Source organism: Sceloporus occidentalis, unplaced genomic scaffold (genome assembly GCF_023333645.1).
Source record: "Sceloporus occidentalis isolate IW3139 unplaced genomic scaffold, rSceOcc1.0.p SCAF_65, whole genome shotgun sequence".
Classification (NCBI taxonomy): Eukaryota; Metazoa; Chordata; class Lepidosauria; order Squamata; family Phrynosomatidae; genus Sceloporus; species Sceloporus occidentalis.
This window is the reverse complement of record NW_028317045.1, coordinates 1,899,052-1,926,968: the sequence shown is the minus strand read 5'-3', so window position 1 is coordinate 1,926,968 and position 27,917 is coordinate 1,899,052. Positions and strand designations below refer to the sequence as shown.

The 27,917-nt window shown below is 38.6% G+C and overlaps 1 protein-coding gene across 2 annotated transcripts in view; it reads left to right on the top strand.

Annotated features, from left to right (window-relative positions):
• LOC149286955 (transmembrane protein 150C-like) overlaps positions 1 to 20,212 on the top strand; it is a 31,388-nt gene extending 11,176 nt beyond the window's left edge. The window contains exons 2-7 of one of the 2 annotated variants that reach the window (XM_089493590.1): positions 2,199 to 2,249; positions 2,348 to 2,380; positions 2,455 to 2,522; positions 13,724 to 13,851; positions 19,301 to 19,367; positions 20,091 to 20,212. In XM_089493590.1, the coding sequence (XP_089349716.1) occupies positions 2,199 to 2,249; positions 2,348 to 2,380; positions 2,455 to 2,522; positions 13,724 to 13,851; positions 19,301 to 19,367; positions 20,091 to 20,212 (469 nt within the window). Of the gene's footprint in view, positions 1 to 2,198; positions 2,250 to 2,347; positions 2,381 to 2,454; positions 2,523 to 13,723; positions 13,852 to 19,300; positions 19,479 to 19,994 lie in introns of both variants that reach the window. The other variant, XM_089493589.1, reaches the window with a different exon arrangement.
• The last annotated feature ends 7,705 nt before the right edge of the window (positions 20,213 to 27,917 follow it).

Sequence of the window (27,917 nt, the reverse complement as noted above, 5' to 3'; positions counted from 1 at the left end):
GTATCTCTAAACTCAATTATTATTAGAATCTAAATAGCAGGTTTGTATTAGCCTTTGTAGATAAGTAAAGGATTTTTCAAATAAAAGTCAGACCTTTTTTCAATTTTCACCATATTTTATAATCTTTTTAAAGTAAGTTAGATGAAAAAAAAACCACAAAAAAAATTACAACTAAACATAAGCACCGCAAAAATGTTCAAACACCCTCGGTCATAAAGGGTACTAAAAGAATAAAACCGCTCCATGCTTAAGGGGTTAAAATCACACATGATAACATACTGGTACAAAAGGAGGAGAGAACCCTGCTCTTGTGAGCTTACAATCTAGTTTGGTAGTTGAGGAAGCATAACAATAAAAAAAGGGCTGCTTGGATGCTACCAGTTTGCCACGTGGTCGTCCATGCGGTGAAGACACCGACCGGGTAGCGGTGGTAATCGCTGCCCGGGAAGCCGTCTGAGGAGGAAGCGTAGCGGGAGCGCCCACAGAGCGGGACCGGAGAGGCAGTTAAGTCCTTACAGTATGTGTATATGTGTGTTTATGGGCACGTGTGTATAAAGGCATTGTGTTTTGGCAGTGTGTGTGTGTAAAAGAATTATAGGTATTTGTATGTAAGCTTGTGTGTGTGTGTAAGGGCATTGTATGTGTATATGTGTGTTCATGGACAGGTGTGTGTGAGGGCAGTGTATTTATTATTATCTTTTATTTATATAGCTCCAATAATGTACTCAGCGCTTAATACAATACATATATTCAAGGGCTATGACAAGCCGAGAATTGACAGACTAAGACAAACCGATACATTAGGTGGAGAGAGCCCTGCTTGCAAGCTTACAATCTTGAGGGAATCGGGTGACAAACATAAGGCACAGAGAAAAGGTGAGAGGTAGTGTGGTAGTTGTATCAATGACAAGAAGGTTCTAGCAGCTAAGATGGTATGCGTCTCTGAAGAAGTGAGTTTTGAAATGTTTGTTGAATGTCGGGAGGGAGAATGCTGAACATTCGGTATAAGTAGATTCCAGAGATATGGGGCATGTGTGTGTTTATGGGCAGGTGTGTGTAAAGGCAGCGTGTATGTGTAAATGTGTGTGTAAGGGCAGTGTTATAAAATAACTCTGTATAAAGAATTTTCCATTCTTGTCTCAAGCCCAAAAGGAGCTAGCTACAGTTCTGGTTTTCTTTTACATTGCGGAGTCAAAATTTTAATATGTGCATTGCAAACATGTTTTCAAACATGAAATTTCGACATATCACATTGCTAGGTCTATGTTTCATTTAGATCAAAACAAATAAAGGCTCCAGGCACTCAAGGGTTCCAGCTCAGGCAGATTTATTAAAGGAAGACAGCAACAACGTTTCGACCTCTCAATGAGGTCTTTATCAAGTTGTTTCATTTAGGGCCCAACAGAGGTCTCATATTTCAGTGTAACCCCATAAAACTGTATCTTCCCTAAAAAATATACCTTTTGAAGAATTTAAAGACTTACCTTTCTAGGTGGCCCACTGTAAACACAATACTAACAGGAACTCCTAACATTTTGGGATAGATGCTTTACATTGGGTTGCAAAGAAAGAAGTTAATTTCAGCATTACACATTTTACAATAAACCAGGCACATCTCATACTTTTGGAGGTAAACCTACCCTTGACCACCAACATAATCCCATAAACTATATATTTCATGAAAGCATCATCTGAAGACTTGCTTTTCCACGTGATCCTTAACATATCTAATGGAAAAACATTTTCACATATCAGGCACATTTTGGAATGGATGCTGTATGCTTTGATATCTGTAACAGGAAAAATACTTCTAATCTACCACTTCTCCTGAGCAAGTAGATACCCTATATTTGTGGGATGTGAGCATTATACGGTCATAAAACACCCCCTCCAAAGAGTAACAGGAAAGAGTTACAGCTGAGGTGCACCTCATACTTTTGGGGGTAAATAATACCCCTAAAAATTAAAATAAACGTTGTATTCCCTAAAAGCACAAAACCACCAATGCCTCAAAGACACCCCACTAACCTCTCTAAGTGGACCACCACAACTACAAATCTAACAGGAACACACAAGATTAAGGTTTTTGTTTACTCTCGGTCCAACCTATGGCAAAAATGAACAGGCTAAATGTACATTTGATCTATATTATGCTGATCGTATGATCTAATTTCAAATACCGTTTTTATCTTAAACAGATACTTTATAGCCATAGAAGATAGGAAAATTTTTCCTCTAACCTTAGACAGGTAATACATTTTTTTCCTCAAACATTTCACTAACAAGTTGATGTAACTTGACCTTGGTTTGTGACTCTCTCCGTTTGTTGCTTTTTTTCCCCTTTAAGACGACCTGATTTAAGAAGACCTCCATATATAAGGTAATAAGCATCTTCCTTCTTGATCTGATAACATTTGCGATGTTCTCGTTATAACCTACTCTATGATTCTGAAGTGTTGCAGGTGATGCACCTCCAGCAAGCTGTGTATTCAGTCAAGTGATGAATATGGCAGCCTTTCTGGGTAAGTGTGTGTATGACTGTTTTGTTATTAGTGTGCTGTTTTGCATGTGTCAGGGTAAGTAACATATGGATTTACAGGTAGCAAGGGATTATAGAAGTATTACTCTCAAAAAGATGGTGATACTTACCTCACTAACCTGTGGCAAGCCTTAAATGGCAAATCTGAAAACTGATGTTTTTTTTCCTCATATGATCACTTTTGAGGGTAAAGTATTGTTGGAAAATACTTCCTTACTTCTTACTTTCCCACATATTTACCTTACCTGCTCTCTATTTTCATTAGACTAAAGCACAATGGATGGTTCTAAAAGTTCTTAAACAATCTGTTATGGCATCTAAGCTCATAAACATGTTCTTTTTTTATTTTTTTACTGGTATCTCTACACCAGGGGCGTCCAACATCCGGCCCGCGGGCCAAATGTTGCGTGTAACTTACTTTCATTAAAAGTGTGGGATTTTTTATTATTTTAAAGGTGGGGGGCCATTTTCAGCCTCGGCTAAGTGAACCCTGAATTTTCGGTTTCGGTCCAGAATTTTCATTTTGGTGCATCCCTAGAATAAATAGAACTATTTAATTTTTACTTATCCAGAATCCTGAATTTGTAGTCACAAAGCTTTCTAGGCCCAGAAATCAGTGAGAGGAAAAGTAAAGGTTTTATGTCATTTACTTTATTTTAATCTGCATATTTTATTAAAGGCTAAAAATTACAGTGAAAAAAAAAAAGCACCGGTAAATTGGGGGGGGGGGGGGATAAGACAGGAGGATCCAGGTCCCCTGCAGCGCTGCGGGGGATCTAGATCTTAATCTCATAGTCAGACCTATTTGAGGTCTGATTATAGGACGACCCAGATTATAAAACGAGGGGTATTTTTCAGAGCATTTGCTCTGGAAAAAACTGGTCTTATAATCGAGCAAATATGGTAATAACAACAAACAGAAAACTACCAAAAAACTGCCAAAGTGAAACATGCACATTAGTATTCATGGTCAGACACCCTAAGACAACTGTGACACCTACATTACATCCACAGAACTTGCCCATTATCTAGATTGCTCTCACAAGACTTGCTCAGCACCCAGATCGCACTCATAGGACTCGCTGCAGCACCCAGATTGCCCTCCTGGAATTTACCACCACGACACCCAGGTTGCCTGCACAGGACTTGCCCAGCATCCACGCTGCATCCACAGGACTTGCTGCAGCTCCCAGAATTCACTCATAGGACTTGTAGCCGCACCCTAATTGCATCCACAGGACTTGCACCCAAGTTACATCCAAACGCCTTGCTCAGCACCCAGATTGCACATATAGGACATGCCGCAGCACCCGAGTTGCACTCAAAGGACTTACTCCAGCACTCAGATTGCTCACATGGGAACTTCCACCTTTCTTTCTCCTCCTCCTCATTATCTCTCACCTATATGTTTTTCAATATTCCTACCCCCCCTTCTGACTACCTACCCTCCCCCCTTTCCAATTCACTTGCCTTGCTAAAGTCATGCGTCGAGAGGGCTAAGCAACCGCTCAGCGTTCCTCCACTCCCAGTGCACCCCCTCGGCGCGGCCCTTGACTTACTCTCAGCAGAATTAAGATGCAAGTGGACAATTTTATGATAGTATGCAAATTAGTGTATGAGTGAAAAGGGAAAGACTAGGTTGCTTTTCAACTTTTACTAAGTAGCACTCATTGTGAATTGCGTTTTCCAATGTAGAAACTCTTACTACCAGCTAAATGCCCTGCAGAAGCTGCATTTTGACGAATGTGAGTAAAATATAAAAAAATATAAAAATGTTTAAAACAGTTGTTATAAATAAAAAAAGAATAAAATTTCAAAATAAGACTCCAGTTCCAAGAAAATTTGAATAATCCCATTGACAACAAGACTCCCATTGAGTCTTTTGAAAATACATATAGCCCAATTTTTTAACTGTAGCTGTCGTAGTTATATTGGCTCTTAAGTACATAGCAATTTTTGCTGTATGTATGTTTTCTGTTACTTAAAGCAGAAGAGCTTGAAAACTTACTTAATATTCTGTGTGGTTGTCCCTTTGTTCCTGGAAATCCACAGCTTTCTGTGCTCCACAGCTCTTTTTCTCAAATAGCAGAACATCATGGGAAGATGAGTACTTAAATGAAACAGAGTAAAACTATGAAGTTAATATTTACTAGACTTTTTCAACAAATTGAATGTGATTTTGTCCCCACAAGCTTGTGAGGATTGAATATACAAATATTAACCCCTAAAATGCAGCGATCCCGGCAAACACGGGGTTGAGCCTGTATGATCTCTTTTGTAGGGGCGATTGGAGCTCGGTCTTGCTGTTGCTGGTCTACCAGAGTACCAACACCAGCAGTGCCCCTACGACAGGGGTGTCCAAGCTTTTTCTGCAGTGGGCCACTTCATCAGAAATGTATGTGTGCGTTTATAATGCATATTAATAAAGGGTTATTTTGGAGATAATGAAAAAAGTGGAAACGTTTTTTTTTATGTCATTCTATCAATACTGAATTACTTAAACAGTAAAACAAACTCAGTCCCCAAACCATTTAAAACAAATTTAGCCAAATAAAACTGCACAAGGCTGGAGCATACTGTGGGTACAAGCTGCATTTAAGATGGCTGACGCACACTGGAGGCAGGGCTGGATTAAGTGCATCACGGGCCTGGTGCTGAGGATTTTGGTGTCCATTTTATGGAAATAAATAAAATAGAATCTTAACGGCCATCTTTGCCAGGTGTCGTCATGACGTAGGGACGTACCTGCGTGCTTCCTCCTCCCTCCGTCCCTCTCTCCCCTCTCTCCTTCCTCTACCGGAGTTCGCCGGTTACAATTGCCGGCTAGAATCCAGGCTTGCGGCTGAGTGCCCCGGCGTCTGAGCGGTCTGGCGGCCGAGCGGTCCGGCAACCGAACGGTTCGGCGGCTGAGTGGTTCGGCGGTCTGGCGGTTCAGGTGGTGCGGCACGGCACCTGACAAGGTGATATTGCGGCAATACCCCGATACAGCAGCACGACGGCACGGCAGTCTCTCTGCCCCCCCCCCTTTTTTTTTTTTTTTTTTGTGGCAAGATCTGGTAGTACTCCCTCTGGTGGTGAGCTAACCAGATTACAACTATATATCCTGTAAAAGGAGTTAAGTTGGAAAATTGATGAAGTGTTTGTTGGGACTTATTGCCTAAATGCCTGTTCATCATTCAGATGCACTGCGGTCTGGACACTGCAAAAGGAGTTAAGCTGGAAAGCCGATGAAGTGTTTGTTGGGGTTTATTGCCTAAATGCCTGGTCAGCATTCAGATGCACTGCGGTTGGGACACTGCAAAAGGAGTTAAGCTGGAAAGCCGATGAAGTGTTTGTTGGGGTTTATTGCCTAAATGCGTGGTCAGCATTCAGATGCACTGCGGTCTGGACACTGCAAAAGGAGTTAAGCTGGAAAGCTGTTGAAGTGTTTGCTGGGTCTTATTCCCTAAATGCCTGTTTAGCATTAAGATGCACTGTGGTCCGGATACTGATTTGTCTTAGATTATTTTCAACTCAATTCAATCCAATTTAAGACTGGAAGTCTATATATTTGATAATAAAGTAAAAGAACAAGGAGAAGAGGGGAGGAAGAAAGGAAAAGGAAGGAAATAGAAAATGCCTCCTAAAAATCCAAATCGGAAGTCCGCAGGCATTAGCTCTTCAAAAGGGTGTATTGGGGCAGGCAAAATTGACAAATTCCTTAAAGCCTCCCCGGTTATGACGAAAACCCGCTCAGCAAAAAATGTGTCCTCAGTGGAAGGTAGAGAAGATATAGATGAATTAAGATCCCAGAAACTGAGAATTTTGGTGGGGAGAATACTCGGTCAAATGAACCGGGACTCCTCAGTACCATTCTTAAAGAAGTGCAAAATTCCAATCAAGCTCTAGTGGAATTAAATTCAAAAGTTGAAAGCTTATCGGTTGAAGTCTCCTTTATTCGAGATGACTTAAATAAGATACGAGAAAGGATTGATAAGTTGGAAACATTGGTCCCTTCTTTAGATAAAGAAACGACGCAGATAAAGAATATCACAACTTCTCTGAGTACGGACATGGGGAAATTGAAAGAGAAAATGAGAGACATGGAAGACAGATCCAGAAGGAATAACATTCGTATTCTGGGTTTACCAGAGGGGGTGGAGGGATCAGATTCTAAAATGTTTTGTCAGAGATGGATTGAAGAGACTGTTGGGCTACAAACACTCTCCCCGTTATTTTGCATGGAAAGGGCCCATAGAATTCCAGCAAAAGCCCCTATACCGGGGGCTCCAGCCAGGACTATGATAATTAGATTGTTAAATTCATCAGATCGTGATGTAATTCTTAGACGTGCCAGGGAAATGGGTACAATTACATATAATTCGGTAAAGATTGCCATGTATCCAGATTTTTCCAGGGAAACACAATTACATCGAGTGGCCTTTGGGGAAATTAAAAAACGGCTTAGATTGGCGAATATTCCTTACTCTTTGTTGTTTCCCACAAAGCTCCGAGTACAATATAAGTCAGGAACCTTATTTTTCTTAAGTCCTCAGGAGGCTATTAGGTGGTTGGAAGGAGAGGGGTTGTAATTCCAAAATGTGTAATTTATTTTGTTGTAGGGATGGAGGGGGGGGGAGTAACTATGACGGTGTGTAGAGATACGTGGGGAAATTGTCCACCACGCATGACGGGGGGGGGGGGGTTATGTGTCTGCAGGGTTAAGAGTTTGTTGTTTTTTTTTTGAATGTCGATTAAGGTTTTGTTTTGGAATGTGAGGGGAACGGGGGAACGTAAGAAGAGCCATATTTGATCGCGTTCAGAAATATCTTCCGGCTATTATTTGTTTAGTTGAAACGCATACGATAGGAGAGACTCAGAGGAGGTTGTCAAGAAGATGGGCTCAGGTGGAATTACACTCCTCTTATTCTAATTATTCGGCTGGAGTTTCACTACTTTTCCATCGTAATATTCCATTAGAGATTAAGAACAAAAAAATTGATGGGAGAGGTAGATTTATTTTTGTACATTTGACAATATATAACCGAGAGATGATTATGGCCTTTTTTTATGTTCCTCCCCCTTTCTCCTCACAGCCAATAAATGAATTAGTTCAATTTATTCGAGATAAGGAACATCTCCCATTATTTTTGTTTGGAGATTTTAACTGTATATTGGATTCTGTGAAAGATGTGTTCCGAGTGGGTAATTTACGGAATATGAATGTAAATATCCAGACCCCATTAGCAAGAATAATTGAAGAACTAGGTTGGAATGATCCTTGGCGTTTAATGAATCCTGTTACACAAAGATTTTCATGTTTTTCCGCCTCGTATCAAACTGCATCTAGGATTGATTTAGTTTTATGTAATGATTTGGGGACTAGGTTTATTCATAAGATCGTATATGACTCGAGGACAATCTCAGATCATGTACCATTAGTGGTCGATTTGTTATTGGGGGAGGGGATGAAGAATGAAGGGAAACCTTTTAGGTTCAATCCCCATTGGCTAACACTATTGGACACTAAAGAGAGGAATATTCATACCCTAAAAGAGTTTTGGGAGATAAATAGAACATCCGCAACTTTAGGGGTGGTCTGGGACACACTTAAAGCATTTTTGCGGGGGCTGCTCCTTAGAGATGTGGTCATAAAGAAACGAAGTTTCTTCCAAAAAGAGAAAGCTATAAGAGAGAAAGTTTTCAGTAGTGAAGCAAATTTTGCAAAAGATCCTTCAAGGGAGAATCATAAACAAATGAAAGAATTACAGGACCAACTTGCAGCTTTGATGATAGATAAGGCACAACACAAGTTATTTTTTAGAGGTCAAAGGAACTTTGTAGAAGGGGGTAGGCCGGGGAAATTGTTAGCAAACTTGGTAAAGGCCCAGAAAGATAAAAGCGATATCTTGGCAATTGAAGAGGAAGATGGTAGGGTGGTAAGGGAACCAAGTAAAGTACAGGCAGCAGTTGTTAATTTTTTTTCTAAGCTTTATCAAGCAGACCCAGTAGTAAATGAGGGAGATATAGTGGATTATTTAAAGGAGTGTGCTTTACCTACGATCACGGAAGAACAGAAGGATGTATTAGAAAGGGAAATTAAGGTGGATGAGATGAGGGATGCACTTTTCTCTTGTGCATCCTCCTCCGCCCCAGGAGGGGACGGTCTCCCTTTTGGGATTTATCAGGAATACGCAGGTGCTCTCTTACCTATGTTATGCTCAGTTTTTACTGAAGGTCTGAAAGAAAAGCAGCTACCAAGCTCTATGCTGGAAGCAGTAATTATTCTTATTCTTAAAAAAGATAAAAATCCAGCAAAAGTGGATTCATATCGGCCGATTTCCTTACTTAACACCGATGTGAAAATCCTAGCTAAAGTGCTAGCTAGAAGATTGGCAAGGTGTGTGTCGGATCTGATTGGAGAAGATCAGACAGGGTTTGTACCAGGAAGATTATTACATTCTAATCTTGAAGGAGTTTTTGCCAACCTCCAGCTGGGCAGGAACTCTTCCCACTCCATCCTATCTTTGGATGCCATGAAGGCATTTGATAGGGTGGAATGGAGTTTTTTATGGCATACGTGAACAGCTTTTGGTTTTGGAGAGGGTTTCTTGAGTTGGATACAACTTATGTATAGTTCTCCAGTAGCAAGGATAAACTTAAATGGTAAGCTTTCCGACATTTTTTCGTTAAGTCGAGGAACCCGGCAGGGATGTCCACTTTCCCCCCTCTTATTTATATTATATATTGAACCCCTAGCTCTTAGTATTAGGAAGAATCATCAAATAAGAGGATTTGGGATAAAAGGTAATGAAGATAAACTGCTGTTATATGCGGATGATCTATTATTGTTTCTGGAAGATACTGAAAAAATGCTCCCAATAGTGATAGACATGGTTGATAACTTCGGTAGTCTTTCGGGTCTTAAAATTAATTGGGATAAATCAACACTTCTTCCATTGAATCCAGCAAGCAGCCCCAAGGTCCAGGGGGTTAAGATTTTGAGTCAGGGGGATCCTGTGGAATATTTGGGGATTAAAATTTCGAGTAAAGTCGAGCTTTTTATGAAGCAGAATCTTATCCCATTAGGTATAAAGATACAAAAAAAGGCGGAGATTTGGGCTAAACTCCCATTATCGTTGGCAGAGTTTAGTGAAGATGATTGTTCTCCCGCAGGTTTTGTTTGTTTTGTCTGCCTCACCAGTGTGGATTCCGGATAAATGGTTTAGAGGGCTAGAAGCTGCACTGAGCAAACTTTTGTGGGGAAGAGGAAGAGTGCGTATGAAATATGCCAAGCTTACATCACCGGAGGGTGAGGGTGGTTGGGCATTACCCCATTTCAAATTATACTTTCTAGCTACGAAGATTCAGAATTTGAGGTTAGACGAATATGGAAGATTAATACGGTTTCTTTTAGAAACTAGTGGGACCTCTAACCCCATTGAAATGTTGGAGATGGATTTACAAGTGGATGGGGAGGTTGGTTATACAACTTTGGTGAAATTATATAGGAAAGTATGGCAAGAAACTAAACGTATTTGTAAAATTGAGGGAAGTTTACCCCATACACGTATATGGCACAATTTAAAATTCAAGGAGTTTCACAAGGGTTTAGGGAGAGACTTTTGGATTAAAAAAGGTATTAATTTTGTTGGTCAGTTGTTTACTACTGGCCATATTAAGGGCTTTGATGAGCTTAAATTTGAATATGGTTTGGATAATGGTCATAAATTTTGGTACAATCAATTATTACATGCATATAATTACACGGAAAATAAGAAGTTTTTTGTACTTGAGACACATGATTTGTTTGAATTTTTACAGATAAGGACTATAGGGAAAAAGACACTTAGTATTATTTATAAAATGTTGCTTGGAGAAATGGATATAAGGTTCCGAGATAAGATTAAAAGGAGGTGGGAAGAGGAGATCGGGGCTATTGACGAGGCCTCATGGAACCGTATTCTAATTAACACAGGGTGTTGCACTTTAAATAAACAATATCAATTCACTCAACTTAAAATTATTTATCGGCTATACTACTCTCCGCATCAGCTATGGAAGATTAATTGTAGAGACAATTCAGATTGTCCCAGATGTGGGGCCCTTAATGCGGGTTTATTGCACTTATGGTGGCAATGTGATATGATAAAAAATTTCTGGGACGACATATTTAATTTTTTGAAGATTAAATTTAATTGTAATGGTGTAATAGATCCAAAGGTTGTAATACTAGGTGATGTAGAACAGTTTGGCAGGTTAAACAAACTCTTCAAGAAAATCTTTTTTTTAGGGAGATTATTGATCTTGAGGAAATGGTTTGATAAAGGAGCCCCCGCACTACCCCAGTGGTTAAATTTGATCGACCAAATTAAAAAATATGAACAATATAGAAGTGGAGAATCCAAAAATAAAAAGAGGGACTTCCAATTTACTTGGGGTCTATGGTGATATATAATTATTTATTTATTTATTTTTTAATTTTTTTCCTTGCAGACACAGGGCGGGTTGGGAGGGAGGTTATAAATTTGTAAATAGATAATATGGGGGAGTTTATAAAACTTTCCTCAAAAAGCTGTTATGTAGGGCTCAGCCAGGGGAAGGTTGGCAACATTGATTCCAGTTAGCAATTTCAGGTAAGCGGCCCAGTAATAAAGCAGCCCAAACACATAAAGCAGACAACACATTCAATAAGTGTTACAAACACAGTCATGGAAAGGGAATGCACAGAAACTTCACTAATGATCACAGAAAGGATCTAGTCATTGTGTAAATGCTGCATAAATACCTGACTAGTGGCTACTCTAGACACTTGGTTACTATATGTGGAATTGCAAGGAAAATATACTAAAACATTTCAGACAGTGGCTCATAATGAGAGCAGCCCTTGGGGTAACTGCCGTGCTCTCCTTACAAGCCGTCCTCTGATTGTTCCACCTTTTATGGCAGATCTTACAATTTTGGCTTGTATATGAATGAGGATTTCACTGGGGAAAAAAGTGAAAATGTCTCTTGTAATTTGGCATTCTTGAGCACTATTGTTGAATTATGTTAGAATTGTAAATGGTTTTCAAGCCATATTACATTTTAAAAGATGTTATGCAAGTTTCATCTATGGATATAAGGGTACAAGTTCAATAATACTAAAAAAAATAAAAAAAAATAATAAAAAAATAAATAAAAAAAATAGAATCTTAACTCCTCAGCATCCATGTGTACTGGATAAAGAGGACATCAGTGCTCTGCAGATAATACAAGATAGAATCATATGTGATGGGTTTTGGAGTAATCAGTACACTAAAAAAGTCATCATACACAAGAGGCCTGAAGACACAATTTAGTGCCTCTAATCCTTTTTAATAAAATATGCAGATTGAAACAGAGTAAATAACACAAAACCTTTACTTTTCCTCTCACTGATTTATGGGCCTAGAAAGTTTTGTCCTCTGAAGTGACTACAAATTCAGGAGGGTGTTTTATCTCTGGATAAGTAAAATTAAATAGTTCAATTTATTCCTACAGAAAGTAAAGTGCCAGGAAACAGATGACTGAAAACACACATACCAGGACAAGCTCTGCCACACCGACATCCAAACACATACATGGGACAGGCTGTGCCACACCAACACCCAGACACACACACCAGGACGGGCTCTGCCACACCGACACCCAAACACACACACCAGGACAAGCTCTGCCATACTGACACCCAAACACACACACCAGGACAGGCACTGCCACACCAACACACACCAGGACAGGCTCTGCCACACCAAAACGCACACACCAGGACAGGCTCTGCCACACCGACACCCAAACACACACACACCAGGACAGGCACTGCTGCACCGAGACACAAACACACACCAGGACAGGCTAAGCCACTATGAAGCAAAATGTATTTTCTACACTGCTTTGTCATTAAACCCCCCCTTTATATTTTTGCCCCTTGTGTATTAATGTCCCAGCCATGCCCCCCCTTTAGTATTGATTAATGTGTTCCGCTCCCCAACCTTGTGTATTGTCCCCCTTTGTGGATTTATGCAACCACACCGATGTGTATTGATTTGTGTGTTGCCCCCTGCCAACCCTCCTCCCTTGTGTATTGATGCCCCCACCTCTTTTATAGTGGTTAATGTAATGCCCCCCCTTTAGTATTTCATTTATGTGATGCCCAACCACCCTTTTGTTTATTGATGTCCCCACTGCCATGTGTATTACCTCCAGCCACACAAATCCCTGTTTATATTGATTTTGTAATTTCAAAACCCAGCCATCCCCCTTTTTTGGTTTTAATGATGTCCCAAGGGAATTCCACCCCTCCCTTAAATATAGGTGCACTCAAACCCCCAACCTTTATTTATTTATTTATTTATTCATTTTTTATTTTTTATTATTATCTTTTCCTTTTTTCCTGCTCACCCCCAACATGACGATCCTCACCCTGTCACGAGGAACTCTTCTGTGAGCCTGACCCCTTGAGCATCATGTCTTGAAAGGGGCGGGACGTAGAGCCTCACTGAGGCACTGCCTCGCGGCAGACCAACGTTCACGTGGTGCGGGTCGCACCTTGAACTCCGGTGGGCCGCATTTGGCCCGCGGGTCGCACGTTGGATGCCCCTGCCCTACGATAACCATGATTGTGGGGAGATGGGGACATTTTTTGCCCATGACATCCCTGGGATAAAGGAGGTTTTTTGGATTAAAATAAAGCTTTCTTCATTGATTACTGTATTGTTTTTAGCAAATGATTTAATAGTTGAAGAAAAATATTTTAAATTCAATAAAGTATAGAATATAGAGGAGCTCTTTGAGAAATGCATTCTTATTTATTTTACTATTTTGTGTTTGCAATCTTTTTTTAATCATAATTTTTAAGTAGTTTCTCCTTAACCGTTTGACGACAATTGACGTGCCAGGCACATCACAGAGAAATATCTTGTTGGCGACAATTGATGTGTCGACTAAACAGTCGTGTTCTTTTCCCAAACGGTGTTGCTGTAATGCCTTGATGTCAAGGCATTCATCAACACTAAGATCTGCAGCAGGGGTCCCTTTGAGCCCTTCCCGGTTATCAGCGTTATATGTTATCCCTTGTTGATGTTGTAGAATTGGAGCAGAACAGTACCATCATAACAAAGTATCTTTGTGTTGCATCTAAGGAAAAAAACAAATTTTCGTAATTCTCAACCCCTTTCCTTACAGCCCTTGTGATTGCTGTCTTGCGGTTCATACAGCTTAAGCCGAAAACTATCAACCCATGGCTCAGCATAAGTGGATTGGTAGCCTTCTGTCTGACATCATTTGGAATGACATTACTGGGTAATTTTCAGGTACTTGGTTGCAAAATAATTAACTTTTACTATCTACAATTATGTGTTCCTATTATACCAACAGTAACATTTATGGCATTGCAGCTATAACACCTTCCACTTTTCTGGGAAGGCTTTCCCCAAGATTTTTGAGTGTTTCTGTGGGAATTTTTTGCCAATTCATCAAGTAGAGCATTTGTAAGATCAGGAACTGATTTTGGACAAGGAGGCCTGGGTTACAATCTCTGTTCCATTTAATCCCAAAGGCGTTAGATGGGGTTCAGGTCAGGGCTGTGTGTGGGCCAGTCAAGTTCTTCCACTCCAAACTCATCCAGCCATGTCTGTATGGACCTTGCTTTGTGTGTGGAAAAGAAAAGGGCCTTCCTCAAACTGTTTCCACAAAGTTGGAAGCATAGCATTGCCCAAAATGTCTTGATATGCTGAAGCATTACGATACATTCTCTTGAAGTAAGAGGCCAAGCCCAACCCCGGAAAAAAGCCTGATATCATTATCCCTCCTCCACCAAACTTTATAGTTGGGACAATGCAAGCGGGCAGGTAGTTTCCCTGGCATCCGTCAATCCCTGGCAAACTCGTCCATCAGACTACGCAGCACTCAATCATACGGTTGGCATTGTACTTAGCGATGTGAGGCTTGCATGCAGCTTCTCGGCCATTGAAACCCATTCCATGAAGCTCCTGATGCACAGATTTTTACAAATTGACTTGCAGAGGTGGCATCCTATCACAGTACCACGCTTCAGTGACCTCTTCAGAAGGACACCTGAATTCCATAATTAAGAGGCGTGTCCCAATATGTATGTCCATATAGTGTACATATACATTTTAACACACCGTTTAAGATGCTGTTCCACTAAGATAAAACAATTAAATAATTGCACCCTCTAGTGTGTTAAGTAAATAAACCTTGGCAACACTGTTATTTTATTATTTTCTTTGGAAACCTTAATGACATGAAAGCAACACAGGATTTTTTTAGGAAGGTTTTCTTATTTACATGCTTCTTTCTTTGTATTAAAGATTATCTATTGCAGAATTCAGTAGCTTGCTGAGATGTACTCATAATGTGCTTCACAACAGTATCTTAAAACTGTTTTAATATGGTTGCATAGAATAAAAATGTTTATTATATTTTATGTGTAATGCAAGGCTTCAATAGGCCATAAAAAAACATCCTAAACCCAAAAAAAAGTACACAGTCTGAAAAAGCCACGGATGCTGCTATTACTAATGAGCTAGTCAGTGATATGTTCGTTATATTAAAGGATAGATTTGTATTTCTAGTTTGGATACAATGGAGGGAATATATATGTGTACATTATATATATATATATATATATATATATATATATATGTCTCATATTTGCTGGATTATAAGACGACCCCCCAAAATTGAATATTTCTTAAAAAAAAGAAAAAGCCTGAATTTAAGACTACCCTATAGTAAAAAAAAAGTTTTACTGGTAAATATTAATTCACATGTAAACTATTTTTTCATATTTCATAAAAACTATGATTTAGAAAAATGATTGTTTTATTTCCTTTTATTTGCCTACCTGCCCTCCAGTAATGCACATCTACCCCCAGGTTTGCCACTCTGCCCCTCAGATATGCCTTATACCCCCTTATATGCCACTCTGCCCCCCTAGTGTGATGCCTGTTAGTTCCGCTGGGGCTTCTATGGTGGAGCACTGGAAGTTCATGCCGGCGCTTGGTTATAAGCCCCAGACGAAGTGCTGGCAGCAGCAGAGGTTACCAGAGAGGAGGATCTAGGTCCCCTGCAGTGCTGCGGGGGATCTGGATCTTGGTCTTATAAGACGACCTTAAAAAAGGGATATTTTTCAGAGTTTTCAGGGTATATATCACACACACACACACACACACTCACTGGTCACTTTATTAAGTACACCTATTCAATTGCTTGTTAAAACAAATAGTTTCTCAATGCATGTAGACGTAGTCAAGACACCTTGCTGAAGTTCAAACCAAGCATCAGAATAATGAAGAAAGGGAATTTAAGTGACTTTGAACATGGCATGGTTGTTGGTGCTAGACGGGCTGGTCTGAGTATTTCAGAAACTGCTGATCCACTGGGATTTTTACACACAACTATCTCTAGGGTTTACAGAGAATGGTCCAAAAAAGAGAAAATATCCAGTGAGCGGCAGTGTGGATGAAGATGCCTTAGAGGTTAGAGGTCAAGGGAGAATGGGCAGACTGATTTGAGATGACACAAATGCAACAGTTACTCAAATATCCACTCACTACAACTACGGTATGCAGAATACCATCTTTCAACCCACAACACTTGAAGCAAATGGGCTACAGCCCCAGAAGACCACACCAGGTGCCAGTCCTGCCAGCTAAGAACAGGAAACAGGCTACAATTCGCACAGGCTCACCAAAGTTGGACAATGGAAGACTGGAAGATGATGATGGCGTAAACAACATGAAAGCATGGATCCATCTTGCCTTGTAATGGTTTAGGCTGGTGGTAGTGGTGTAATGGTGTGGACATTTCCTTGGCATACTTTGGGCCCCTTAGTACCAATTGAGCATTGTTTAAACGCGACATCTTACCTATATTGTATTGTTACTCACCATGTCCATCCCCTTATGACCACAGTGTACCCATCTTCTGATGGCTACTTCCAGCAGGATTATGCACCATGTCACAAAGCTCACATCATCTCAAACTGGTTTCTTGAACACGACAATGCGTTCACTGTACTCCAATGGCCTGCACAGTCACCAGATCTCAATCCCATAGAGCACCTTTGGGATGTGGTGAAACGGGAGATTCGCATCATGGATGTGCAGCCGACAAATATGCAGCAACTGCATGATGGTCCATATGGATCAAAATCTCTGAGGAAAAGTGAAGGCAGTTCTGAAGGCAAAATGGGGACCAACCCGGTACTAGCAAGGTGTACCTAATAAAGAGGCCAGTGAGTATGTGTATATATATATATATATATATATATAATATACATACATACACACACACACACACACACACACACACACACACACACACACACATACACAGTCGCATTAAAAAGAAAGTACACTCTCTTTGAATTCTATGGTTTTACATATCAGGACATAATGACAATCATCTGTTCCTTAGCAGGTCTACAAATTAGGCAAATACAACCTCAGATGAACAACAACATTTGACATATTACACTGTGTCATTTATTTATTCAACAAAAATAAAGTCAAAATGGAGACGCTATGTGTGGAAAACTAAGTGCACCCTTACTGCTTCCATAGGAATTAAGATGTTAAGTAGCAGACAGGTGCTGATGATCAAATGCCCTTGATTGATTATCAGCAAGTGTGACCGCCTATATAAAAAGCCAAAGTTTTAGTAGTTTGCTGTTCTGGAGCATTCAGATGTGTGTTAACACAATCCCAATGAGGAAAGACGTCATCAATGATCTTAAGGAAACAATTGTGTGGTTTGACTGGAAGGGTTGCCAGGAGAAATACCATGGCAGCACGGCTTAGGTTTGCAAAGTTGCATCTGAACAAACCACAAGATTTCTGGAACAATATCTCCCATGAGACCAAAGTGGAAATGTTTGGCCATAATGCACAAACACAGAATATCAGCACAAACACCTCATACCAACTGTCAAGCACAGTGGTGGAGGAGTGATTTTTTTGTTTGTTTTGCAGTCGCAGGACCTAAGAACCTTGTAGTCATTGAGTCGATCATGAACTCCTCTGTATATGAAAGTATTCTAGATTCAAATGAGAGGTCATCTATCCAACAGCTAAAGCTTTGCAGAAATTTGGTCATGCAACAGGATAATGATCCCAAACACACCAGCAAATCTACCACAGAATGGCTGAAAAAGAAAAGGTGTTCCAAAGGCTTGGCTAAAGTCTAGACCTCAACTGGATTGAAATGCTGAAATACTGAAGTAACATTGTAAAGAAGAGTATGCCAAAATTATTTGAGGGACTGATAAAGTCATACAGAAACACTGCTAAATGTGGTTTTACAAGCTATTGAATCATATGGAGTACTTATTTTTTCATACATGGCTTCTCCACACGTTGTAATATGTCATGTGTTGTTCATCCTAGGTTGCATGTATCTAATTTTTAGAACTGCTATGGAACAGATGATCGTTATTATGAGAACAACAAGAATGAGAAAAAACTGCGGAGTCCTTAAGGTTGATCCAATGCTGGTAAGCGTTTAATAATATTCACATGGGGTAGAACAGACCACAGCAGAACAAAAAAGCAAACAGCTTGCCTCGTTTTGCATTCACATGCTTAATCATAAGCTAGTGATTACATGGTGGTCCATTCTTTATATAATAAGATTAAAATCATTAATCATTGCTCATTCAATAAGAGGCAGAAAAAAACTCCCCAAAACCGCTGATTTAATTAGAAAATAGGACTCCATAGTTTTTTTTTCCTTTGTTCTTGTTGTTCTTGTTGATTGGTGCTGTTGCTCTGTGTTCTTGTCCTGTGCTACTGCTAGTAGTGTTCTGTTGGATTCCACTTTTTTTTACCTGGCTTGTCCTGACATTGCTCTCGGCTGCCTATTTGGTTCCTACCTATTTCATAGTTTCCTGATTCTTCTTGTTCCTGTGATATTCTGGTTCTGATCCGGCTTGCCTGACCACGCATTTCCTGTCCACGGGCTTTCCAGCCGCGTGCCCTGTCCACGGGCTCATAATATCATCCAGGCTTCAGTGTGTTTCATTTTGCCTGTCTGTTCCTTGTTACTGATCACTATGCATTGTGGGGTACAAAGAGAGCATCTGGTATCACCTGCAGCTAGGCTCCTACCTGACCTGCTTACCCGAGGTTTTAATGTCAAGTAATAATGCTTATGTTTGTTTCCATAGAGAATAATACATCTTTTTTGTTATGGCTCAATGTTTTTTTATTTTTACATTTATGGTCTTATGAGTTCTAAAATAGATGTATTCAAATTCCCACTGGCAGCGGAAAGAAAATACAAGAAGAACATATCTCAGATTTCATTCCAAAAATTCCATTCATCACACACAGCATTACATGGTTATTTTGTTGTATAATATATTAATACTGGAGTCTTCTTTAATAATGATGATTATGTTCTACTGTAATTTTGCTTATGAAATGTGCTCTTCCCAAAGACTACATGACAATTCATGTTGGGTAAAGAGAACTTGTTATAAAATAGTGGCATTTTAAGGGTCTTTAAAGTTGCAGCTGGCAACTGTATAAGGGGAAAGTTACCTTAAAAAAGATTTGGCTAGTAACTGTATGTCATTGGGAAATAAAAATGTGGTCTGTATGTATGCACTATGCTCTGCAGTGTCCCAAAATTCAGTGAGCACAATGTAGAGATAAATTTCAACTTTTTGTATATTGTTACTGGTTTCTCCTGAATTGATGACTATCAATAACAAGTTATTGTATTATTCTTTGTCAGCTTAGTGGAAATATGCAAATTCATAACATTGGCACATCCATGACATTTGGATTTGGAACACTAGCCTGCTGGATCCAGTCTGTCTTAACCTTTAAAATAAACATCAAGAATGAGGGAAGGAGAGTTGGAATCCCAAGAGTTATTTTGACTACAATCATTACATTATGTGTCATAATCTGTATCCTTTTTACTGAAGTTTAATTACAGAATGTTGTGGTTATTCTCATACATGCTAAATTATCAATTTCTGTAAACCGGCAATGTAATGTTATAATGGTTTATATCGCATGTGAATATCATTGAAGTGTTTCCAGTAGTGGCAGGCAGGAATGGACATGGCTATTACACAGCAGGACCAAATCTTTAGTTTTATTTAAAAAACAAAACCGCACAATCCTTTTGGAAAGTATTTATCTGATACTACTGATAAAACAAATTGGTGAGAGATACCGATACCCTTTAAGACAAATGGGCTTGCCAACAATTTCTTGGTATAAGCAGAGGATCCCAGGTCAAAAGAACAAGCAGCTCATGATTATATCTGATTCTACATAATCCTGAAAAACTACTCATTTGGTACATGCTGAAGAATCTGATTGTAAGAATGCAAATGTATATGACACAGTACAAAAAAATGTAAATTGATTTAAGAAGTCAAGTAATTACACCTGTTTTCTTTAACAGCCTACCACAGATTTTATCTTTGAATGGCAGAAGCTTAACATTCTGGCTCCAAGGGTCCAGTGGGTTCTTGTTATGTGCTTTGTGACATACTTTGGTACATTAGCAGTTGAATTTAGGCACTGTACGTTTGAAATAATTTGCATCGAGAACCAGGAACATCAAGAGATCTTTCACAGCATGTCAGAAAACATCTCTGACATGTCGGAATATCAGACAGATCAAGTTTAAAACCTTGGATGTTATGGCCAATGTATGCTCGGACATATGAACGCAGACACTAACTGTCTATTTTTAAATCAGTAAGAATATTTGAGAACTTGTTTTGTGTCTTTGTGTTGTGCCAGATTTTTTTTGCTTATAGGAATTCAGCAGTTTACTAAAGACTTGTTGTGCAAGAACTAGTGGTTAAGCTGCACAAAGGAGTTTATCATACAATTTTCATAAGATTGTATAATTCCAAATTCATTCCTAGATAGAGGTTACAGTTGCAAAATAATTTGTTCATAAATTGTGATCTCACTTTTTAGCACTAGCCTGTTAAGATGACTTATGTTAGTGGAACTGTTAGTTGATGAAAACTATGCCACTAAAATCTATGACCTGGGTTTAGCAATCCTTAGTTTAATTGTATTTGCTTATTACCAGGTTAAGTTATCATTTTTTTTAAAACAATCAATTGAGGCTGTTTAAAAATGTTAATTTTAAGTCCATTTATTTTGCAGAGTATCTGTATTTTTTGCCTTGAACACTTTATCTGCACAAAACAGAGTGCTTAAGCCACATTTTTAAACACATTTTCTGTTAATGCTCAGTGATATTTGAACAAACTCAAAATATATTGGTGGCATATATATTCAGTTGAACACGTTAATATAAACATTTTTATACTATAGTTTGTGAGAACATTGGCATTAAAAGGAACACATCAATGAAGAATGCATATTAAGTACTTTGCGTTCTTTAGCAGGAATTTAAAAAAAAAACCTTTAGGAGAAGCTGTGGCTCTAGAGCTGCTGTACACTAGCCCTGTCCCATTTTCATAACCACTTTTGGTCGCTATTTAGTGGCAGGAAAATGATCCCAAAATGAAATCAATGGGAGTGCTTTCTGCATTGAGGCCCAGGAGTTCATGTTAGATGCCCTGTAACGCTCAGCAAATGCTGGAGCTAGCAAGCAATGAGTATAGTGTGCTTGAAGTTTGGCAAGCAGGAAAACGATAACATATATATATATATATATATATATATATATATAATTACATATTTGTATTTCTTATAGAGGAAAATTACACTACATCTTTCCTATTGAAATAGTACCTACAAAAATGTGAATACTGGCAATAATGTGAAGGATTATGTTTACCAGACAGCCACAACATAGAAAGGTCTGTTTCCATTTAGCTAATTTATTGCTGAGTGCAAGTCAATAGCATTTTACTTTTGACCATGCATCAGTAGGCAGTATTTAAGCTTAATGTGTGAGAACCAATGTGACACAAGCGTAATGCAAAATCAAACTTGAGTAGAATGACTTAAGGTGTAACTTTACATAGAGTCCATAGAAAGCTTTCTCTTAACTGCTGGTGTTAAAACACAGTATGACTTCAATGGTAAAAAGAGTAAAATGTTAAAATCTTCACAAATACGGATGTTTTTGAACAATTTGAATCAAATGTTTATAAAGTGTGTTTTTATGTAGCAAACTTAATTTGCTGACATCTTGGTTGTTGGAGCTAGAATTCAGAGAAGTTTAGCTGCTAATGCTTCCTGATTTAAGTAAAGGCTGTCATGGAGGAGGAAATGAGAGCAAAATTTATTTTTCTAACTCCAGTAACTAAAGAATGCATGTTCCAATATGTATACAGTAAAATGCACTGGAGTCCATGAAAGTGGACTCAGACATGCATTAAAAGTAGACTAGACTCTTTATCAGTTTAATATCTTATATGTTCCCTATCTATGAGCGTACTCTATACACTCCACTGACTGACCTGGTATTTCAGTACCCCAAGGACTGGTGCACAAAAACTGATTCTCTAGCTTGACCCAACTAAATCATGGATTTCAGTGAATGAAGTGCTTGGAAACGATGTTCCAACTTACTAAGGAGTTTTACTTGATAGTTTATACCTATGATCAAAAAGATGCATAAAAAAGATGTAAAGTGACATGATGTTTCAGGACCTCCTGATTATGGAAGCACATAATACATTTTCACAGATAGTCACTAGGTAGCAGCATTGTAGATTTGCAAATATCAATGTGGTCTATTCACTAAAGTGCAGTACAATATGGCAAAGTTCTGTAAAACTGCTCATTTAGCAGTTCTGTCAATGTGCAGAAGCACTTCTACATGGTTTTTTTTTTGCAATCTCTTTTTACACTTCTTATTTTACACCACAAAGGCTCAGGACCCCAGCATTCTTTACTACTCATCCAAGTCAGAAAGCTGTGTGCAATGGGTCCCTTCAAGCCCTGCTAGCCTTTCATCATCCCAGCCAGGAAGATGCAGTCTGGCTGAAGAGTTACTCGGTCCAGCTTTACCACAGGTGCCCAGGCAGAAGGCATAGCAGAAGAGCTGAACACAGCAATCCCTTACAGGGCCCTGCTGGTAGCAATCAGCTCATTCCAGGCTCCAGAAGCAACTGCAAGTATGCAGCACAGCCACTCTAAACTTCTTCCCTGTGGTATCTTTGCCAACCTCTATGAAAGCCATCAGCATGAGGTTGCAATACTGGCACTTCTACATGATTTAGTTAGTTAATTTAACAGGGTTTCAGGAACACCGAAAAAATATTTTAGCTTTTTGTAAGCCTTTATATATTTGAGTGTTTCCTTGTGACAAGCAGGTAGATATTTATGCAATACTGAGCATACCCCTGTGTAATCTGTTCAAACATTGTGTTTTGTTATCAAGAATAGCAAGACAACATAATTGTGCATTTTTGTATGTCTCGCTTTTTTTACAAGGCTCAGTCGAGTACATGTTCGCTTTGTTTTCTCTGCTTTATTCAAATTTGAGCAACATTTCAGTGATGTAGTAATGTAAGAGAGGGCATTGCAGTGGCATTCCAACCATCCAGCAACCTAAGCAGCCACCTAAGTGGCTTGTAGATTTGATCCTGACTGCTTGGTCAAGAGAAACTTTACCAAATTCAAGTAAGGTGCACCTAAAATCTGACCTCTAAAAGTAAAAGGATTTTTGTATAAACTTTCTTGGAATCAACCATTATTCTTGCATGCACTTACTGATTTTAGGGCAGAGATTTACTTGATACTTAACAAAGCACCATGTGTATCTGTTATTGGCAAAAATTATGGTCGCCAGTACTACATGCATGACCAAGGCAAAAATGTGAAAGGAAAGAAAGGAAATAATAATTTATTTACAAGTTAAAAAAGAACCTTCAGGGAGTAGCTCTCCCTAATAGCTATAATTAAGCACAAAGGAGATTATAATATACCAGATATTGTTGCATACAAATATGCAGGTTACAACTTTACACAACAAATCTGCAGCATATATTTCTGTCTGTCATTTATAGCCAAAATTTATATATGTTAAATCTATGGCTTATGTATACCTTTGGTCACTAAAGTGTAAGCATGCCTTATTCGGGTTTCATGGCAAACTCTGAGAGGCAACTACTAGCACACATCGGAATTACCTTAAATAGGGAGTTTTAGCATTTAGCAAAACAGTACATCATTTCCGTGCAAAGATGTTGTGGGGCATTATAATAAAAAAAATTATATAATATATAGGCAGCATATAATTATATAATTTTAAACTCATCACTCTTGCTGAAATCTTTACCCCAACTTATCTAAACCAAGCTACAATGGTGCCTGCTTAAACTTCATGCATATTCAGAGTCAGTATTTACATAACTACAGGTCTTGTACTTCTATATATAGATTAAACTACATAAAAAAGTTATTATATTAAGAGTTATGGGCAGCTACAAAGTATGAACATTTATCGTAATATGAAACATTTTATTTTTATATAACAAAAAAACTGACTTATATTCTCAGTTTCTTTATATCATTTGCACTGTATACAAGTTCTCTTCAGCCCTCAAAAAAATATGGTTTGATTTTTTTAAACTTATGCTATATTAATATATAGCATAATATGATTAAACAAATAGATTTTCACAATGACAATAAGCAAAGGGTGTTTTTAGGTAGTTGTAGGAGTGGATCATGTATTTTTTTAGTTTCTTTAAGTTTTTCAAATTTTTTATAGTATCTTAGAAACAAAGTTATTTGAGTGTACATCCTGTTTGTACTATATTATTGTAAAAAGGTTACCAGCAAAAATGACACTAACACTAATTAACAGAGGTTTTCAACAATTTCTAAAAGTTGCACAAAATATCTATCAATATAGCGATTGCACAATGTGTTGGCAAGAAGGCCGTGAATAAAATGTGTGAGGTCTCCAATTTTAGAACTGGTCCAAGATGTCTACTTGAATATTGAATATTATAATGAAAGAAAATCACAATTTAAATTTGAGTCAAATTATGGGTCTTGATTTACCAGTGCCATTAATTCTACTAGATTACTAGTTTTACTAGGCTATATATACTGTGAAATTTCATTCAAAAGAATCTCTTTATCCTCTTCAAAATTTTAATTTTGTTTGTTTAAAAACAATGATATTTACAAAAATGCAATTCTGATGCAAACATATAAAACTGGCTTGTTAGCATCACAGCAAACTGGTCCAATCAGTAGGCATATTCTGTTGGTTGCTATAGGACCACTTTGAAGATTTTGCAAGGAATCGTTCTTTATAGGTTTCCTTATACTTAACATGCTAGAACTGTAATCGCCCTAAAATTATTTGATTTTGCGGAATCGTAAAAGCCTTAAGGATCATTGTGATATGTTTTTGTATTTTGTTTTGATTTTTTTTATATACTGGGAGAACAACTTCACAATATGTGTGAAATGTAAATCTATGATTGCCAAGAATGTGATGTAGCACCACCAAGTGGTCGATTTTAGCTAGAGTGCGTAAACTGTAATGTGATGCTATTGAAAAAGTGTTCTCACTTAAACAGGGTTGCCAAATATGCATTTTGTGTATTCTAAATCGATAATTATTATCTGCGCATCACTAAATTCAGTTAATCTATACATATGATTATGTTGCCAGTTTAACGATGTCTGTATTTTGTGATTATTTGTTTTTAAATTTCATTGATTTTTATGTTTTTTACTGTAAATTAACTACCCATGTCATCATTCTGTCCATATATGTTAATAGCCTTTTATATATATATATTTTTTTCTTATGAGCATGTCCATGTACACGTCTATTTCTATATAAATAAAAAAGTATCAATATCAATTCTCACCATGCCATGGGATCTAGGGGCCACTACGATACAATTCAACAAGTTCCCTGCAGGCCATCTACTATGGGACACAATTCAAAATGTCCCTATTTCCTTAGGGACATGTGCGTGTGAGCGTATTGAAGATTTCTACACACCTAAAAATTACAATAAAGTGTACAAAAACAAGAAATGTCTATAAATTACACTGTATAATTAAATACATTATTATTGTCCTGAATTTCTTACTGCAGTGAATAGTTTATTATTCAAATAGATGAATTAGTTCAGGCTTCAATGCACTCAAATAATTGTATCAACCTTGGAAGGGGGCTCTCATGCAAGATAAGGGAAAACAATAATAGTGTAGAGTGTTTACAAAAAACAACAAATAATTATATGGTGTCAGTTGCACTCACAATAGTGCCGGAAGTATTCTTGTGTTTCTAAGAGTGTTGTATGGCTGAAAACAGAAGAGACATAACCTTATAAGCTCTTGATTAACGATATTACCACCCATACACATGCCTGCCCATACAGACACCATCTTACAAACACACCTACACTGCTCTTACACACACCTGTCCATACACACACACACACTATCCTTACACACAACAGCTTACAAACACACACACATACACTGCCATTAGACCCCTTGAGCAGGGCTGGTTACGGAGATCGCAATGTTGCACCTGCCTCGGTGCAGCCCTGAAGAACGGTCTAGGGGGAACGGCCCTCCTCTATAGATACGTTACTATTTTAGGTGCACCGTGGAGAATCACATGCTGGCAACAATGTGATTCACCATGGGGCCCCTAAAACACGTGGCCCTTGGGCAACTGACCAGTGTGCCCATGTGTTTAGATGGCTCTGAGCCAATTGGTCCTGCAGTTGGGAGCTTTACAAATTCAGTGGGGGGGAGCAAGGAATAATTTCGGGGACCCCCCTTCCCCGGTAGCGATCCCTATGCCTCAAGTGTCAAATTATCCTATTAATAGTCTTGGTGGAATTAAACTGCATGTAGGCTTTATCTTGTCTTTGCACTAGGACCTATGCCTATAAGGTCTAAATAGGTACTATTGAGCTATCTCCGCCAGCAGGACTAAAGTATATGACAAGCAGTCTGCTAAACCAGTAGAAGTATCTCAGCAGTGTACATTATTTGGGCCTAGGTCAACAAGACCCAATTTTAGCAGCAGGCCTCCCACAGGTGTCCCCACTAGATCAAGAACCCTGTGCACTAACTTTCTTTGGCTAACTGTGTATTAAATTATAGCACTATCCGTTTGGCAAAGTAACAATTACACAATACATTTAATGTCTGCTTGTCATTTCAGAAAAATAACCACTTTCTGTGCCTAATATTATATTGCAAAATTATCATCTCGTCAATTACTTTAGTCATGTGTCCTAATTCAACATAAATATTTTATCGAAGAACATTACTTGCATTGTACATTCAATTATAAACATTGATTAGCATTCTGAATGTGCATCAATATTTTAAATCCCTATTACAAATCTATGGATTGTTTTAGTGCACACAGGTCTACAATGTCATACATGATGCATAAATAAATAATTATATACATATATGACGTGTTTCAATGAAATTCATGTATAATAGAGTTCATTTATACATTATAAATATATATACAGTGTATGTATGTGTATATATATATATATATATATATATATATATATTATATATACCGTGTCCTTATAGTTTGGTGCTATTTTAAAGAAAAAATACACAGTGGCATGGTAAAACAGTATTCTATCTAATGAACAGTAATACATGTATTTTAACATTTTTGGTATCTATTATGCAGTTAGTCCTGCTTTTGATATAGAAACAAAAATTTGGAAAAACAATAGCCGTTTTACAGTCCCCCCCTTAATTCATATGCACCTTGCTTATAGATATGCCGCTCTGCCCCCACAGAAATGCTACTTTGCTCCCCAGATATGCCACTCTGCACCCCCAGGCTTACCAATGCATCCGCAGACTTGCTCCCAGACTCCCTGGTGTCTAGTGGGGGCAGCTGGTGGATGTCTGCACGACGTCTGCCACTTCTGCTTCTATGACAGAGCAGCGGAAGGTCATGTCCTGCCGGCGCTCTCCTTCATGGAAGCCCCGCCAGAAGTGGAGGTTGTCCGAGTGCATCGCGTAGACGTTCACCGGCTGCCAGAGAGGAGGATCCCCCGCAGCGCTGCACGGGACCTGTATCCTCCTCTCTGCCAGCCGGTGGACATCTGCACAATGCGCTCAGACAACCTCCGCTGCTGCTGGGGCTTCTATGAAGGACAAGAGTTATATCTCAAAATAAAGGCTCCAGGCACTCAAGGGTTCCAGCTCAGGCAGATTTATTAAAGGAAGACAGCAACAATGTTTCAACCGCACAATGAGGTTTTTATCAAGTTCAACTTTTTTGAGCCTGGCCAAAAAAAATATTTGAAAACCCCAGGGTATTTCAAATGCTGGCATTTTAACTTGTTCCATGCACACATTTTACCAAAAGCCTTTGTCAAATTTTGCAGTAGTATTTTTTTGTGTGTATTTTTCCCCACACGCTTTGT